Here is a 15,921-nt window from a genome sequence, read left to right on the forward strand (position 1 = left end):
AGGAGAAGTTCCCACCACCCTACTACAAACCCATCGCCTTCAAAATAACCCACTGGAAAACAACAACAACAACAACAACAACATTCGGCAGGCTGACGGTGCAGCAATTATGAAAAGACCTGCTGAAGCCTGGGTGATTGAAGATAAGATAGTGTGTTAGTCAAAAGGTCTTCTGGCGAAACGCTGCCTCGCATGGGCTGTACCCGTGTACCCATAACCAGACACGATGCCCGTGACGATGGTTATCACCCTTGAACCTGCGTTGCGTGGAAGGCGCGAGGCGAAGCGTTTCTCAGAAATGCAGTGACGCAACTGTGATAGGGTCAAGGACAGGTGGAAACCGTTCTCCATATCACTTCTCTCCACCCCAAAAAGAATAAATAAAGCATAAAGGCGGTTATGCCACTAAATGGAGAAGAACTGCGACCATAATCTGGATGGTCAGGTAGATTGCCCCAGGTGACAAAGAGGGAAAGGGAGTATCGTAGCCATATGCTGCGCCGAGGAGGGATAAAGTGAAATACCCAAAATACCCTGCAACATCGGGCAGCCATCGATTTGTAACGGCTGACGCAGGGTACACAACACCTCCAGATAAAATTTAATATCCTCGACAACAAATGTAACCTGGACGCAGCATGGTGTCTTTGCGCTCTAATGAAACCTGACATTTCAAATGTACATCTGCTTTACTGGGTATTGGGGAGAAACGGTGAACAGATGAGGGTGGGGGCTGTTTTATGATCCGAATTTATGTTAAGCAGATTTTTTTTCCCGAGCTCAGCAGTCCTCAGTCTACCGACGACAAAGTTAAGAGTAGGTCAGAGGTGATAAGAGCGAGATCACTTCTAGCAGATAAAGATCATAAATCAAGTTCCTCTTGAAAAACAGAAAGTCGTCTGCTGCAGCACTTGCACACGTAAATTGTTTTGTTTTTGTTTTTAACAAATCCCTTAGAACTGGCTTTCATACCTGCGACAGGATGAATGGGGGTGGGGAACGAAAGTTTTTTTTTTTCATCCCACCTCAGTCGTCGATTAACGCTAACCCCTATCTGACCTCCATTGATTTGTACGTCCAAGGACAACGACCTGGCGCGATAACAGACGATATTTCAACAATGTGCAGGCATGCATAAACACAACAAACCTCCCCCCTTCCCCAGATTCCTGGCCAGGACCAAGCTCGTGACCGCACATGCCCACGCGCATTCCCTGCATACCTCGCCGAGGTCTCGTGACTGCGGGATACAACTACCTGCGTGTCCTCAGCCACCAGCACCCCGCAAGGTCGCCAGGCCCTTGATCACTCGTGGTAAAAACTTTCTTGTTGGACGTGACTTCCCGAGAAAGCTTTAATGGCTGACGGTAATCTTTCGGATCGAATAGCGGGACGAATCGTTTGTACCTAGCCCACGTCGACCCCTCGACAACCAGCACCTGGCAACCTTCTCTCACTTTCCTGATTTCTGCGATTTTATCGACCTTTGTGAGGGTGGGTGGGAGAAACTCGAACCTTTACCATTTTTCCCCCTCCTCTCCCGCTCCATCGACAACGGGAAAAATACCCATCCTCATCTCACCTGGCCAAGACCACCTCAGTCACCCTTTCTTCCTATCATGTTACCAAGTGATCTTTCCTCTTACACCCGTTAACAACGACCTTTGTCCCCCTCCCAAAGCCCCGATACAATTTCTGACAGACGTGTCTTGACGCTTTGTGGTGGGAAGGGACAGAACCTGACCGGTTAATTACTGCAGTTACCCCCAAAGAGTGCGTGGTGATCGTCGAAAACTGTGAGCTGAAGCCAAGGACTCTTTCTCACTGCGCTAGGAGACAAAGTTAAATCACCCGAGAGACTGACAGACCCGTAGTCCGAGTGACAGAAAGTCAATCCCCATGACAACGCAGCCAGGAGGTGAAGCCGACCGGCCAACATCTGCTGGCTGAGCTCACCATCCCCTGCTAGTCATACTACGTGAAATGCCAACCGTCAACCTACCCCCATCCACACCCCAAACCGCCTCCCTCTGAGTCAGCGACATTATCTCACCAGCATCGACATCCCAAAGGACGCGGTGCAACAGTTTAGCGTGTCGCCTGCTGAGCACCTGATGTCTGGTCCGTGTGAACGATCAGCTGACACAACATAATCACAAACGCAGGAAGACAAGTGTATGAACGTAGACAACAGACTGACAAACGCGGACACAAATGTGAGAATAGACAGCAGATTGACAAACGCAGGAAGACAAGTGTATGAACGTAGACAACAGACTGACAAACGCAGACACAAATGTGAGAATAGACAGCAGATTGACAAACGCAGGAAGACAAGTGTATGAGCGTAGACAACAGACTGACAAACGCAGACACAAATGCACGAGCATAGCAGACTGACAAACGCAGCAGGCAAAGAGCATGAGCGCAGAAAACACAGGCGACAGCTGTGTACACGTTGGAGAAAAATAAGTTGCAAACCCGATAAAGCTCGTGAACATTTCTAGAGGATGAAGGGATCAGCTAAACAAATTTATTTGCATAAGGAGAAAGAAAACTTCCAGGCATTCTCACTAAAAGGTTTATGCAATTAAAAAAAAAATCAAAGTCTGCTTGTTGGCACGATCGTAAACCCAAGCTATTCGTTCTTCGTCTCTGCCGTGCCAAATTAACGACCGAAAGACGGAAACATAAACATTCCACAGACTAAGTCATCACCCCTAACTGTCGTCTCCCCCGACGATATGGGACGTAACTCGTAGTGTTAAAGATTCTTTATTCACCCATAAAGCCGCACTCTTCTATCAACACCTCAGACATATTTTGTCTCTTCTTTTCTTATGTCATTCCAAACGCTTTCAACTGGCAATAAAGCTTTCTTTCTGGCGCCTAATTAAATCTGCGAACACCTACGGTCCTCCCAGAACAGTTACCGCCATTTTCAAGGTTGTGTTTCAATCACCAGAGCTGTGCCAGCAGCAAAGTTCAGTCCAAAAATAATAAAACTATCTGAATATGTAAATAAGACTTAAAGCTAATGTTGGAATTGTCAATTTTTATTGTTATTTGTCTGCAACAGGTAAATTAAATCAATCAAATTAATTCTTCTATTTAAAATTCCTTGTACGAGGTAATTTTAACTCTCTGGCCACCAGAGAGAAAGATGTCTCCGTCAGCAACAACAAATGTCCAATCAGAAGTGACAAGCGTTTAAATTATTCCAGACGGTTGCAAATAACTTCTTTAACGATACAGTTCACGGTCGGAAGGTCGTGGCTGAAAGTCAATGGAACAAGACTAAGAAAGGTGTCCTGCCCTCGGCAATGCAGATTTTCATTGCGGACGGTCGAGTCTACACACAACCATCCACAAGGTTGCACCTGGACCAAGTAACCGAGGAAGGTCTGAGCACGAGGGAGAGTGGAGGGTATGAAGTCTCGGACTTCAAACATCGTTCAGCACTCACACACGTGCGAACACACACCGAGAAAGTCAGAAGAAAGAAGTCTTGGGGGAAACAGACACAACATCTGGCAGTATCCATTATTTAACTTAGTCTAAAATTTCGACAAATACACATGAAAAATCCCCCCAAAGTCTACTTTTTAAGAACCTCAAATTCAAATCGACGACTGCCGTTAGGGCAAAAGGTCACGGCACTACACCCAGCTGACTAGCCCACGTGACCAACGTTGGAGGATGACACGACAGGGAGGACAAGGCGGCCTCAAGCTGACATTCTGTTGCAGATGCGCGCGCAACATCCCCTCCTAAAGAACGCGGAAAAGGTGGGCATGTTGGCGAGGGAGCAGGCTGGGAGGTGCTGCTGGTAACATCCAGCATCCGGACCCATTTTTTCCCACCCTTGCCCATAAACCAACCGAGTGAGTGTCAACTTCGTTGCCGAAAGCCAAATCGCCGCCGAGAACGAATCCTCGTTTGGGCCCGGGGTTTGGGAGAGGGTGAGGGGAAGGGGGAAATATTTGAGACTACACCTCTTTAATCCTCCCTGAACACGTTCAGCAGTAGACATTGGCGTAGAGAAGGTGGGTGATAGGGAACAGAAACCACCCTTCCATTTAAACCAACCAAATAAGAAAACCTATTTTTACTTCTTTACCTTGAGTGACAGGACTCCCGTATTAACGAGAGACAACTCCCCTTTTGGATATATTTAAAAGGGGAAAAAAAAGCAAAGAGCGATCACCTTGACCAGTGTCGACGGCAGAGGACGCCACTGCACATAAAATTCAGTTTTTTTGTTTTTAAGCTTTAAAGTCAACGCTATTAATTACCCAGCCGCCCGTCCGTCCACCCGTCCTGCACAGACCACTCCAGTCTGGACATAATTGAATAGGAAGGTGTGATCGCCCTCTGTCGATGACAGGCGAGATAACCCCATTGCCAGATAAATAAGCAGTCAAGAACACTGAGTATGAACACTTCACCCAGTCACAACTACCCGTACATGCAGCTGGCTCGAGCTAGTGCTCATAACATGTCCTTGAGTTCACCCATGTTGCCCGCGGAATGACTTACCCTCGGTTCACAACTACCGCCCCAGGATCTAAAAACAATAATAATAAAAACAACCTACGTCAGCAGCTACTTTTACCAGGTCGAGGGCAGGTGCAGTAAAAACGCCATTAATGATCTTTGCAAGGTGCGCACATTCTAAGCTGTGCTACCTGGCACAGTGCAGTACTCGGAGGTTCTACTGCCGAGCGGTTAGCGCACCTGGACGTCCAAACAGGAAACCACGAGATCTGAAGCTGGCTGAGAATGGTGTCTGGAAAAACAGACAGCATCCTCCATACCATTCATCCCCATTCCCCTCCCCCAACAACCTCCATAAAACCTCTTCTCAGAATAAACATGCAGACACGATAGATGTCACTCTCACAGCCACCTCCAGGCAAGAGTTGAGGGGCGGGATAACCTGGCATACGCTCGCAAAAACTGCGAAAATGAAGTGCAACTGTTATTACTTCTTTTTAACAAGGTGCAGAATGTTTCAGTAAACAGCGTGTGCAAATCGTGCGAATGTTAAGAACTTGAAAAAAAAAGAACCAGAATAAGGATGTTATTTCTTTATCGATGTCATTATCGCCCGACATTCTCATGTCCCACGTAGCTGTGCATAAACAATGTCCACTCTACGACCGCTCGTTTGCACATGACAGCGAGTGTGGAAGGTGTTTGCACACGTCTCTCAAGCTGGATGACGCCCTGCACCAGAAACTAATTTATGGCGGCTGTTTGAACTGCACAGCATCAAGGACACTCCATACTGCTGTGAGTCTGTACGGTACTTCAAATGTATCCCCCGCCCCTCCAACCTGCTTCCTTCTCTCGTGCCAGGAGATTTTAACAGCGGGCATCCCATCGCTGTTTGCTTCTAGAAAGTACGAAAAGGTCACCCATCTTGGAGTCGGTGTGATGCTAATGTAAACATTCCTTTCCCCATGTAATGCACTTGACAGAGATACTTCTTATTTTGAAAAAAAAAAAGTTGTATTGGCTCTAGATAAACACCACCGTATGTAACGAATGAAGACCTGCCAAAATCGCGCGCGCGCAGGTGTGCTCACAGACACACGCCAAAACAAAAACATCTAAACCATAAACACATGCAAATCTTCAACAATGGTTTATCGCAGCCAAAGTCTAATATCTAAAGCCAGCTGATAGTCTGGACAAGCACTTACACTCGACCGATATTGCGATACAGGATCGACACTCAAAAAACAGAAACAAACCAGCAGTCTCTTGAGATATAAGCACTTAATGGTTGCCAGGCAACCGACTTACCTTGACGTATGTTGACGATGTTCTCGTGGCGAAGCCTCGACATGATGCGGATTTCCCGGCGGATACGGTTAAGGTCGGTCTCATCTCGAATCTTCGTCTTCTTGACATATTTGATGGCAACCTACACGAGACACACAAAGATTTTGTTCATGAGTGATTTCTATGAAAATCTACAGAATATACAAATATAAGTACTAAAGAATTAATTTTATGGCAACCTTCTGAAGACATGACGGATATTTTACTGAAGAAACAGCGAACAACCCTGACGATAACAACGACTTGCCAAAAAAAGACAACAGAAAGAAAGAGGAATAGGTTGGTGGTCTGAGGATTGCTTAGAGAAGAAATGCTCTCAACCTGCCTCGGCCAAGGTGCCTCAAATATATCTTCTACATCATGCTACTTGAATTTTTTTTTTTTTTGCATTACAATCTTGTCTTTTTGATAAGAGCCATTTTGAAATATATGGTGGGGTATTGTTGTAGAGGACAGCCATAAATTTGTTGATACTGGTAACAGTAATGGGTGGTTGGGAGGTCACGTGCACTGTTTGGGTCCTGATTCCTTGTTTTGAAAGAGTGTTAGGTCACGTGTTTGTTGGACATACTTTCTTGCTGCTGTCTGCTTAGCTCCAGGATTGAGATCAGTACTTCTCTTGCACTGGTGACAGGTTGACAGAGAAGTATGTGCATATTGTATTGAATGACTCGTTCCCTTGTATGTGGAATTTTTAATTTGTGATGCTTAATATGACTTTATATGTCAATATATGTTATAATATTTTCATGTATATCGTCTGTATGTTTTTGGTGTATTGTTTTATATTTGAATATTATGGATCAAAACAAATTAAAGAAAGAAAAGGTTGGGAGGTACAAACCACGATACTGTTGCCTACCTATTATTGAACGATCAACTCTTTATCATTCTTGTTAAAAACAAAACCAAATAAAAACATAGAAGCTGTAATTTTGTACTCGTATAACTCGAAAACACGTGGCACTCCATTATCATCACCTCTTCGCTTACTCCCTCCCACTTTACTCCTACACAAACACCAAATTATCTTGTTTTTGGACCAAAGGGTTGAGGAAGGAGCGAGGAGATGTAGCGAAGGTGGGGTAGTGACCCACGTGGTGTTTACCAGCGCGCGATGCAGCCAGTCTCTCGGCTTTGTTTCCTACTGTGGCGAACCCTCCGAGTTTGGCGAAGATGTTTCCCCCGCGCATTCGTCACCTCCAACGCTTACTCCCACCCAACTACACTTCCCCTCTTTCCTCCATCTGCTCATCTTGGTGATGATGTCGAAAGTTACAAGCCGAGCCACCTCTCTGCAAACATTTCAACTGCCATTGCAACAGTTCTCACTGCTGGCTCCTTCATTGCCTTTCTATCGTTTGTTGTCTGGTTTTCGATGGGGGCACTTGCAAGTACCCTACACACCTAACCGCTCACTCTGCCTGTAGACTGCATTGAACATGCTGTGTTGGATTGTAAACATGTTTGTATCTCCCCCATGTCATAATGACCATGAGTCACGGGCATTAAAGATGTCATGTCTGTTCTTCCTTCCTCCTTTAACTCCCTACACCTGTTCCCTTTAGTCATACAGCAACGGTTTATGCGCATCACAGCTTGTGTTGTTATTACAACAACAGCTGAAATACAAGCACATACACATGGCGAAGAGCTATCATGTAATAACGGATTGCTCAAACAACTGAAACTTTTTAGTCTGCACTTGAACAAGCAGATGTCAACAAACTCAGCACTGTCATTCACAATACAGAAATAAGTTAGTAATATCTTATAAGAAGTTGATTTTGCTACAACAATTGGGTTCAATTATTGTGTTTGCCTTTTCCACATTTTTAAAATCCCTTTTAAGTGCATGTTGTAATTTACAAAGAAATCAGTTTTATTCCATCAAATTGAACGCAAGATCAGATGTTTTCCATTCATACAATCAAAGGCTTTTCAGACCCCGGTTAAAATTGTTCGGGGTGTAAGTCCTTATCTCCCAATAATAATATTGGAGGTTTTATCGATCAGTATTAGAAATGTGCACTTGTTAATATTATCGTGAGCTTTATCGATGCCGTGTTTTTAAGCATATAAAATATACCAGGAGGTTTTGAAAACCAATTTCATGTCCAGCTTATTACACAAAGTCCTACGCCATGTGACTTCCGGCCTACGTGGCTTTACGTTGTCAGACCACCTGACGCCAAACGGTTGACGGTTGTAGACTTCTTTGGTAGATGTTATTTACGTGATTAGGAGCCCTCTCACGATGCTTACACACATCTTTGCGGCTTGGGAAAACCTTGGCAACATCTGCTCAGGAGTGATTTGTAGTTCTAGCGACACGTGGCGTGGAGACGGGGAAAACGGGTTGGGTGGGATGGTGGTGAGAAGATGGATGACTTAGGTCAGTCTACATTTCCGCCTTGCTATAAAGACAGAAATTTCTCTTCCTAAGACCTTCTTTCAGTACTGTAAATACTAGTAAAGGTTGTTCTTAACCGGAAAAATATATGGACAAACATTTGACAAAGGTCCACGTGACTGTTCTATAAAATCCTTGCCAATCTTCGTCAAATGTTCGTCCCAGCGAACGCTGTCTTTAAAAAGGAGAAAGAAAACATTACAAATATTCGGCAACGGGTTTACACCAGAGATATTAAAAAGTCTATATTACAAACTACAGACACAAAACAAGACGGTCCGCTGACAGAGAGAAGAACGAAATCCTAAACTGCGTCTACGTCCAGGTGCACTAACCACTCGGTATTGTGGTGTCACTGGAAGAACCCTTAGGACGCTACTCACACTACAACCAGACATTGAATGGCAGGGAACTAGCATAGTTTGATTTTATTTCTTCTGTAAAGATGATTCATTTGAGTTTCGTCGCCAACCGTTTTGATAACATGCGCAGTGTGTCACAATACTTTAGCAAACATTACCGCCGGTGCAGCATTAATACTAAGAACGGGAGAAGAAAAGACCTGTGGCTAAACTTAGCAAGCTTGAGGTATTTTGATACGATCGTATTGCATTCCATCGACTGACTCACTGCTACCTTGGAGAGAAGAACTGGTGTACCTGTATACAGGCGCACAACTCGGCGACCAGAGAGAGCCAGCCCACATATCAAACATGACGACGACAAAAAAAGGAGTTACGAATGAACACTACGAACCCAGCCACCACTTCCCCTCATACAAACATGCGTCCAATCCTCCTTTTGCAGCTGGAAAATTAGCTGGCCACATCCAATCGGCCTCTGCCACTGATTAATCTGCCCCCACCTTCACGATCTTAGAACAATAGGTGTGTGTGTGTGCATATATATACACACACACACTCACATCAAAATGATATGATTCCAGTTGACAAATTCATTTAAATCTTTCATTTATAACTGTTCTTGTCCGTCAGTGATTGCAAAATTGGTACAATTATTATTGTTTACCTCGACCCTTTTCCATGGAACATTGGTTGTTGGATAAACAAATGTCTGTCATCCCCTCTCCCTCCAACTTTCTCTCTTACTTCCGTATTTGTAGAGCAGCTTAGGGAGCATAGATGGGGAAAAGGGGGGTAAGGGGCAGCAAATCTCTGGCGGACAAGGGCTGGGCAAACACTTCCACATCTAGCTCTCCTGTCTGTTTGGCTTTCCCAAGGTGTGGGCCCACCAAACACTGCGACACCACCGCGACGCCCAGACTTGTTGGACCTAGTCTACAAGCAACAACGTGATCGATTCCCTCCTCGCGCCAGCCGCGCGGCGACCACGGGTGGCCAGTTCTGCCGCGCGGCAGTAGGGCCGATAGTTGGAAGCTGAGGGCGTTTGAACAAACCCAACCCGGTAACGCAGGCCAAAGTATTCGTAAAATGGTGGACGAGCGAGGATGAATGGAAACCAGCTCCGAGAACCGCCCACAAAATGAGTCGAGCCAGATTCCCGTTGTTTATAGGCGTTTCTAAGAGTAGACGAGGTTGCCCCCTGACCCCATGAAGCCTTTTTGAAGCTGGTGCAACGCCCAAAGGGAACGGTAGGCAGTTGGATTCGCACGAGGGCTCGATGTGCTGACCCTGCAGTGGTCGCGAAACTGTAGAAGAGCTATTTGAACAGGTCTGACACTTCCTATCTGCACACACATGCGCAAAAGCACGCTTGGTCGCGCGCACACACGCACACATACACACGCAAACACACACCCCGTCTTGAAAACAGAGTTGATACCAGATCACGGAGATGGTGCTGAAACAGCCCGGGTTAGAAACCGTCGGAGCGGGTGGGAGGGAGGAAATAATCAAGAGCTCGGGCATATGTACGAATTGGACATACTCCTCTTCACGACAGATGCTTGATGACCTCCAGATGCAATTTTCACTTACTGTACCTCTCACTTCCCACTCAACCACTCATTATTTATTCCTGCCTTTCACCTACCCTTCTCCACCACTCAAACGATCCCTAAGCAGTTCTGGTGCCCGGTGGGATACTTGAGGGAAGCTGTAAACACGCCTTTTGTCGTGCAATGTTCCTGTGCAATTTTTGCTCTGACACACCGCTACTCCTATGTCCAGACCTCCCCACCATGTGATTTCGAGTTCGAAAGTCCTACTCACCCCCAGCTTTTCCCCAAGCTGACGCAAGGTCTGCTATAATTTGGTGGTGCTGGGACACCCCGATTGCCCGCACAACCTGTACTTGATTCCATAACCTCCGGTCCTCGCGGCCGCGAAGTCAGTGTTACTAAGGGTTATCTGATTTGTTGTACAAAAGTGCCACCAGCCCTGCTCACCCCTTATCGTCAAAGCTTAGCCCTGATAACAAACTGCCTGCTGACTAGAAAAACCTCGTGCCAGAACCTGCGCGACTCGATGCCAGATCAGGAAGATAAATGGAGCTGACCCAGCGAGGGCGGTCTGATCCCATCAACACACAGTCACTCAAAATGATCTGGTATCGTCACTAACATCGTATCAGCAAATCTTGCATAAATACACTTCGACTCTTTTCTTGTCAATCCCCCGAACACGAACACCACCCCACACACACTTACCCCTGCTTCCCCGCTGTCGAGGTCTACCACGCGAGATACGAACGCGCGTGCCAACCTTTGACCTTAATTAGGTCATAGGAGTGCTGGCTCTTAAATCATTAGTCACATCCTTGCTGATCCCAGTCAACTCACCCCTTTGTAGTAACGACCCCGGGTGGGCGGATGGAGGTGGGAGATGAAGATAGAGCGATGTCTGTTCTATCGGGCAGAATCGCTGAGGCTTGACTAAGCCCCCGTTATTATCTTCAACACGACAGCCACGAGCAGCCGACGTCTCGCGCTATCTCGCGCCTTCTCGTCTCTTATCTCGTGCTTTTCTTCGTGCGCTCCAAGCGAAACGGCGGACCGAGGTTTTTTAATCTGTTTGGCAGGCAACCAGGCCGAAAATAGTGGCTCTCGCGGTCACTGAATCACAGTATCACAATTTCCCTCGCATGCATGCGTCCCACTGAGGTCTGCAAGAGGTCTGTCTACATCACTGTTATTTTATCTCAAACACACAGACAATGAAGTAAGAAAGTTTCACTGAGCTCGCTAGTATTTTACACTCATGTACTAGAAAATAACTGAGGGTTTATAGCCCAGCATACACAAAAAATACCATATGTAATTATCTTTCCTAGGGTAAGTTACTACATAAAAAAATCCATGTTGGTTTTGAATTTCTCATGCTTGCACATTTTTCTAATTAACAGTCTAAACTAAGGGTTTCAAATTAGTATTACTAAAATTGATTTAATGAGATGATCGGGCGGCAGATAACAGACCTGTTCAGAGAGAGTCAAGGGTAAATCATTTGCAGAACACTGTAATGTTATAGTAACAAATGAAATACAAATACTAACAGATGGTCAATGGTTATAATGTCATAATGAACAAGCAGATGTCGGCTCTCAGAAATCAGCCTTGCCTTCTAATTTCTCACGAGGTTCCACAAATAAATACGAGACTAATAAGCCTACTATTAAATGATAAACTACTGCTAAATGATAATATAAAGTGCTAAAAATTGTTAGTCTTTGACAGAAAAAAATATTACTTGACTTGATTTAATTGTGCAAGTTTATTTAAGCATGATACAGAATATTGGTCGAAAATGTTTTAAAATAAAAAAAGAAAACCGATCTGAAGCACACTGCATAATCACCCACCCACTCTGTCTCCTGATGCTTGTCATAGCTATTTTGGGCAGATGGCAGATGACGCATCTCGCACACACATGGTCCAGCTTAAAATTCAGCAGGGTGGGGAAGGGGGAATAATGCATGTGTCAGGTTTAGCCATTGTCCCAGGATTTTATTGTCAGTCTGGCCCCTCCCTCCCACCCACTACATTTTGATTTATAGCACCCACACCAGCCCTCACATTGTCTTTTCTCTTCAAATGCTTTGCACCTACTTCCCTGCCCATGAGAGGAAGGGAGATCCTGAAATAAGTAGTCAAAGCAAACATATGGCAGACTTATGACCTTGCTATTCAAGCAAGTTGCAAGCATAGAAAAGGAATTACTGACTAAAATTTTCCAAAACAGTTTCTATGCCACGCATTCAAGCAAAACCCACCTATTAATTTCCTTTCTTGTTAACAATAATAATTCACATCATAAGTAAACGAAAAAGGGTATACAAAATAGAAAGAACATTACAATACAATCACGGAATATTACAGAAATGGGAAAGTGCCCCAACTACACAAAAGGTTACCTTGTCAATGGGAAACAAGTCAATATTGTTCATGCTGCAGAAGGTGCAATCACAACAGGTCATAACAGGAAAGCAGGGGAGTGGGGGAGATAGGAAACTCTCACAGCTATGGGCGACCAGCCAGCAAGGGGTTAAAACTCATCCCCCTCTTCCTTTCACAAGAGCACCACCAGAGGAAGAAATTTATCAAGGCATTATGACATTCTCTTGGTCAGGAAACAACAGGATTGATAAAAAAAAACGTCCCAGTTTTTTTCCTAGAGTTTTGACTGCAAAGAGGTTCAAGTTACACCCATCCTGCACCGCCATCAACCCTCCTTTGTGTAACCCTGCCAACTGTGGAAAAAGCGGTATGCTGTTGGGGCTTCAGCTGGCAGGTTTTACTGCAAAATCCAAATTTGCACAAAAGTGTTTGCAACTTGAGTGCAGACACACAATGAGGATAATGAGACTAAAATCTGTTGGCAAGACCTTTTTTCCTCACAAAAGACAAACAAGCTGTTGTGACGCATTCCTAGGTCAGGTGGCCTATCAGATGTACCTACTCATTAGATGAAGTATACCTGAGAAAAAAAGGTTAACTGATAAAAAGGTCACGACAGATTAAATACCAGGAAGAGGCGGTAGCAATATGCATGAACGCAATAATAAGTACCTAGTTATTCTAGTCTTTTCTTTTTCGTGGGTAATGCGGGTTTAGGGATGCTTCCAAGAAGCCCAACTAAAACGGTGAAAAAGTAGTTCACCGCCGGCAACAACGATGACATCTAATTTCGATCGTGGAATTTTCCAGCCATCTCCTCATCGGGACCTGTATTGTTTTGATTCAATATGAGGAGAAACAAATCCCTTTCTTTGTGGACGAAGTAATTATAATAATTGTTCACGTGAGTGGATCCGTCCGGAGACCGGTTTTACTTCAAAGGTTTCCTCTATTTGGCGACTTCTGTGTCAAACGATGACCGCTTGAATTTTTTTTTAAAAGTTCGTGTGACTTGCCTTCATCAACTCCTCTCTACCCGAGTGGATTTCCGAACCTCAACAGCTTTCAGAAATAGTCTTACGAAAAAACTATTTCAGTAACCCGTAACAATAATATCAACACAAATTTCATCTCTCTCTCTTTTCTTCATTCCCCTTCGCAACAGTCGTAACGGTTTCATGGAAACTCTTTTCTCCTGCCTGCCGAGCTTGCGACACCTGTCTCCTTAGGATGTGATTGTTGTGATGGAATCAATGTCGTCTTGTAGCCAGCGCAATGAGTATGTTTCAGGCTAAACTCGGGAGGAGAGCGGCGAGCACCAGGCCCCCGGTCGACGCGAACGCAAACTTTTAGGCAAAGCGGTTTCAAAAGCAAACTATGATCAGGACAGGCTCTAAAAAAGGAGCAACTGTTCTAGCCAGCTGGCAAGTCCCAAAAAAGAAACGAGTCATAAGGTGCTTGAAAAAACAGTCAGGGTCAGTTCGAGTTCAGGCTGTATTAACATGCGCCCCCATGCTTCCACTGGGGGTGATTAGGAACAAAAAGAAGAAACAGTTTGGTGCGCTTCTTGCTTTGGTTTAACTGATCCTGCCAACTGGTCCAACTTCATTTTTGTCTCAGCATTTCAAACAAGCTGGCATCACAGGCGGTTATCCTGTCGCCAGATGATTCAGTGCAGACAACAAAACAAATAAGTTTTGAAAAGTCTCAACAAACAGAAAAGAGAACAGTATTTGCACAGAACTGTTAAATGCTCTCAGTAAGACATAAAGAGTGACTATTGCTAGTAAAGAGATACCATGCTCTCTTTTGGTTAGTGTTTCAAAAGCATGGCCTTATTGGATACATTGCAAGCACTTTGCTGATGAACTTAGCTAAATGCAGGGCAAGTCTGCTGGATAACAGTATGTATCAGAATGGAAAAAAAAAAAAAGCAATGGCCAGCAATATTCTTACCAATAAAGAAACTTAAATAAAGTACATTACAAGTTATGCTTCTCTTTATTTGAACACAATCAAAGAAAAAGAAATGCTAACGGCATCTAACATCTTGTTAAGAAAACCAGTGAAAAGAAGTATGTACATGTTCTATTCCAAACTTCTACCCTAGTATTTCATTTGCTAGAAAAATTACTGGCAACTAGTGGAGACATGTACAAATTTAAAAGCTAAGCAAAGCCTCCACCCCTCACAAATGTTCTGGAAAATGTCCAACAAAGACTAAATGAAATTAAAATGTCTGTAGTAGTGCCCCAGGCCAGTATGGCAGAGAAGACTTTGTACTCACTTAAAAGTTAACATTAACAACATTCATAATTTTTCTATTTTAAAAGATTATAAACAGACGTAGTTTAAAACAACAGTAATATCTGGGATTCTTTGATTGTGAAAACTCCCCAAAATTGCGGTTGGTCCTCTAGAAATTGCACCAACAATTATGCAACATGTCAGTGTGGTCACATGAAGTCAATTAGCGGCTGAAAATTATACCTTCATTCATAATCATGGTATCTTATTACTAATGCTAGCTAAATGATTTTTGCTAACAGCACACATTTAAAAATATTTAAATAAAAAATTAAATTTTAAAAATTGAGTAAGACTTTACCTGTTCTCCTGTTGCTTTCTCAAGTGCAAGCTTTACTTTCCCGTAGGTCCCTTCCCCAAGAGTTCGCATTAACTCAAAACGGTGCTTTAAGTTGTATCTCTGGGGGTGTATCAGTGCTTTCCCCCCGGACTTAGGGTTGCCACCCGTGTCATCTGCCACCGGTTCAGCACAAGCCACGCTTGTATATGTATCGCTTTCTTTGGCAGGCATTCTGTGCTTTGATGCCACCATGAACACACAGGCATCGATGTTTGCAAAGCTGCTATCATCTGATACGACACATCGATATTTATAGTCTGACTTCCAGTAACTCCATGTAGGTTTCACTTCACACAGCGTCGCCTTGTTGCCAAAGCAGCCGAAACATAACAGTGGGACAAAGAAAAATCTTGGTTATTATCATCAGACTAAGGCACCAAGTCAAAGTTCGGTGAGAAGTTGACGGTCGTGGGCGAACAATTAGTGCTTTACGAGAATCACAAGTGTTACGATGCTTGTAATCACAGCCCTTGAGTCACCCGCAGACCGCCCGTCGCTTCCTTCTGCTCTGTTCAACTGCCTACGTCTTTCTGTTGGTCTCTGTACTCCGCGCTGAGGACAGGTTGCCTCGTGGCAGAGTATTTTTGTGTCAACCTACGAGCGAGTCGGAGCTTTCCGTTCGCACATCGTGTGAGATTTCAGTGGCTCCCCTTCCAAATAAGATTACTTCGCAATGCCATGTAGTGCTCGATAGAT

The 15,921-nt window shown here is 44.4% G+C and overlaps 1 protein-coding gene across 1 annotated transcript in view; it reads right to left on the minus strand.

Annotated features, from left to right (window-relative positions):
* The window catches only part of LOC112564268 (NUAK family SNF1-like kinase 2), a 32,016-nt gene extending 16,164 nt beyond the window's left edge, over positions 1-15,852 (minus strand). Inside the window, exons 1-2 of the mRNA XM_025238966.1 lie at positions 15,187-15,852; positions 5,812-5,932 (exon numbers count right to left, since the gene is read on the minus strand). Coding sequence (XP_025094751.1) covers positions 5,812-5,932; positions 15,187-15,417 — 352 coding nt within the window. The 5' untranslated portion in view covers positions 15,418-15,852. The remainder of the gene's footprint in view (positions 1-5,811; positions 5,933-15,186) is intronic.
* Between the last annotated feature and the right edge of the window lie 69 nt (positions 15,853-15,921).

Source organism: Pomacea canaliculata, linkage group LG5 (genome assembly GCF_003073045.1).
Source record: "Pomacea canaliculata isolate SZHN2017 linkage group LG5, ASM307304v1, whole genome shotgun sequence".
Lineage (NCBI taxonomy): Eukaryota > Metazoa > Mollusca > Gastropoda > Architaenioglossa > Ampullariidae > Pomacea > Pomacea canaliculata.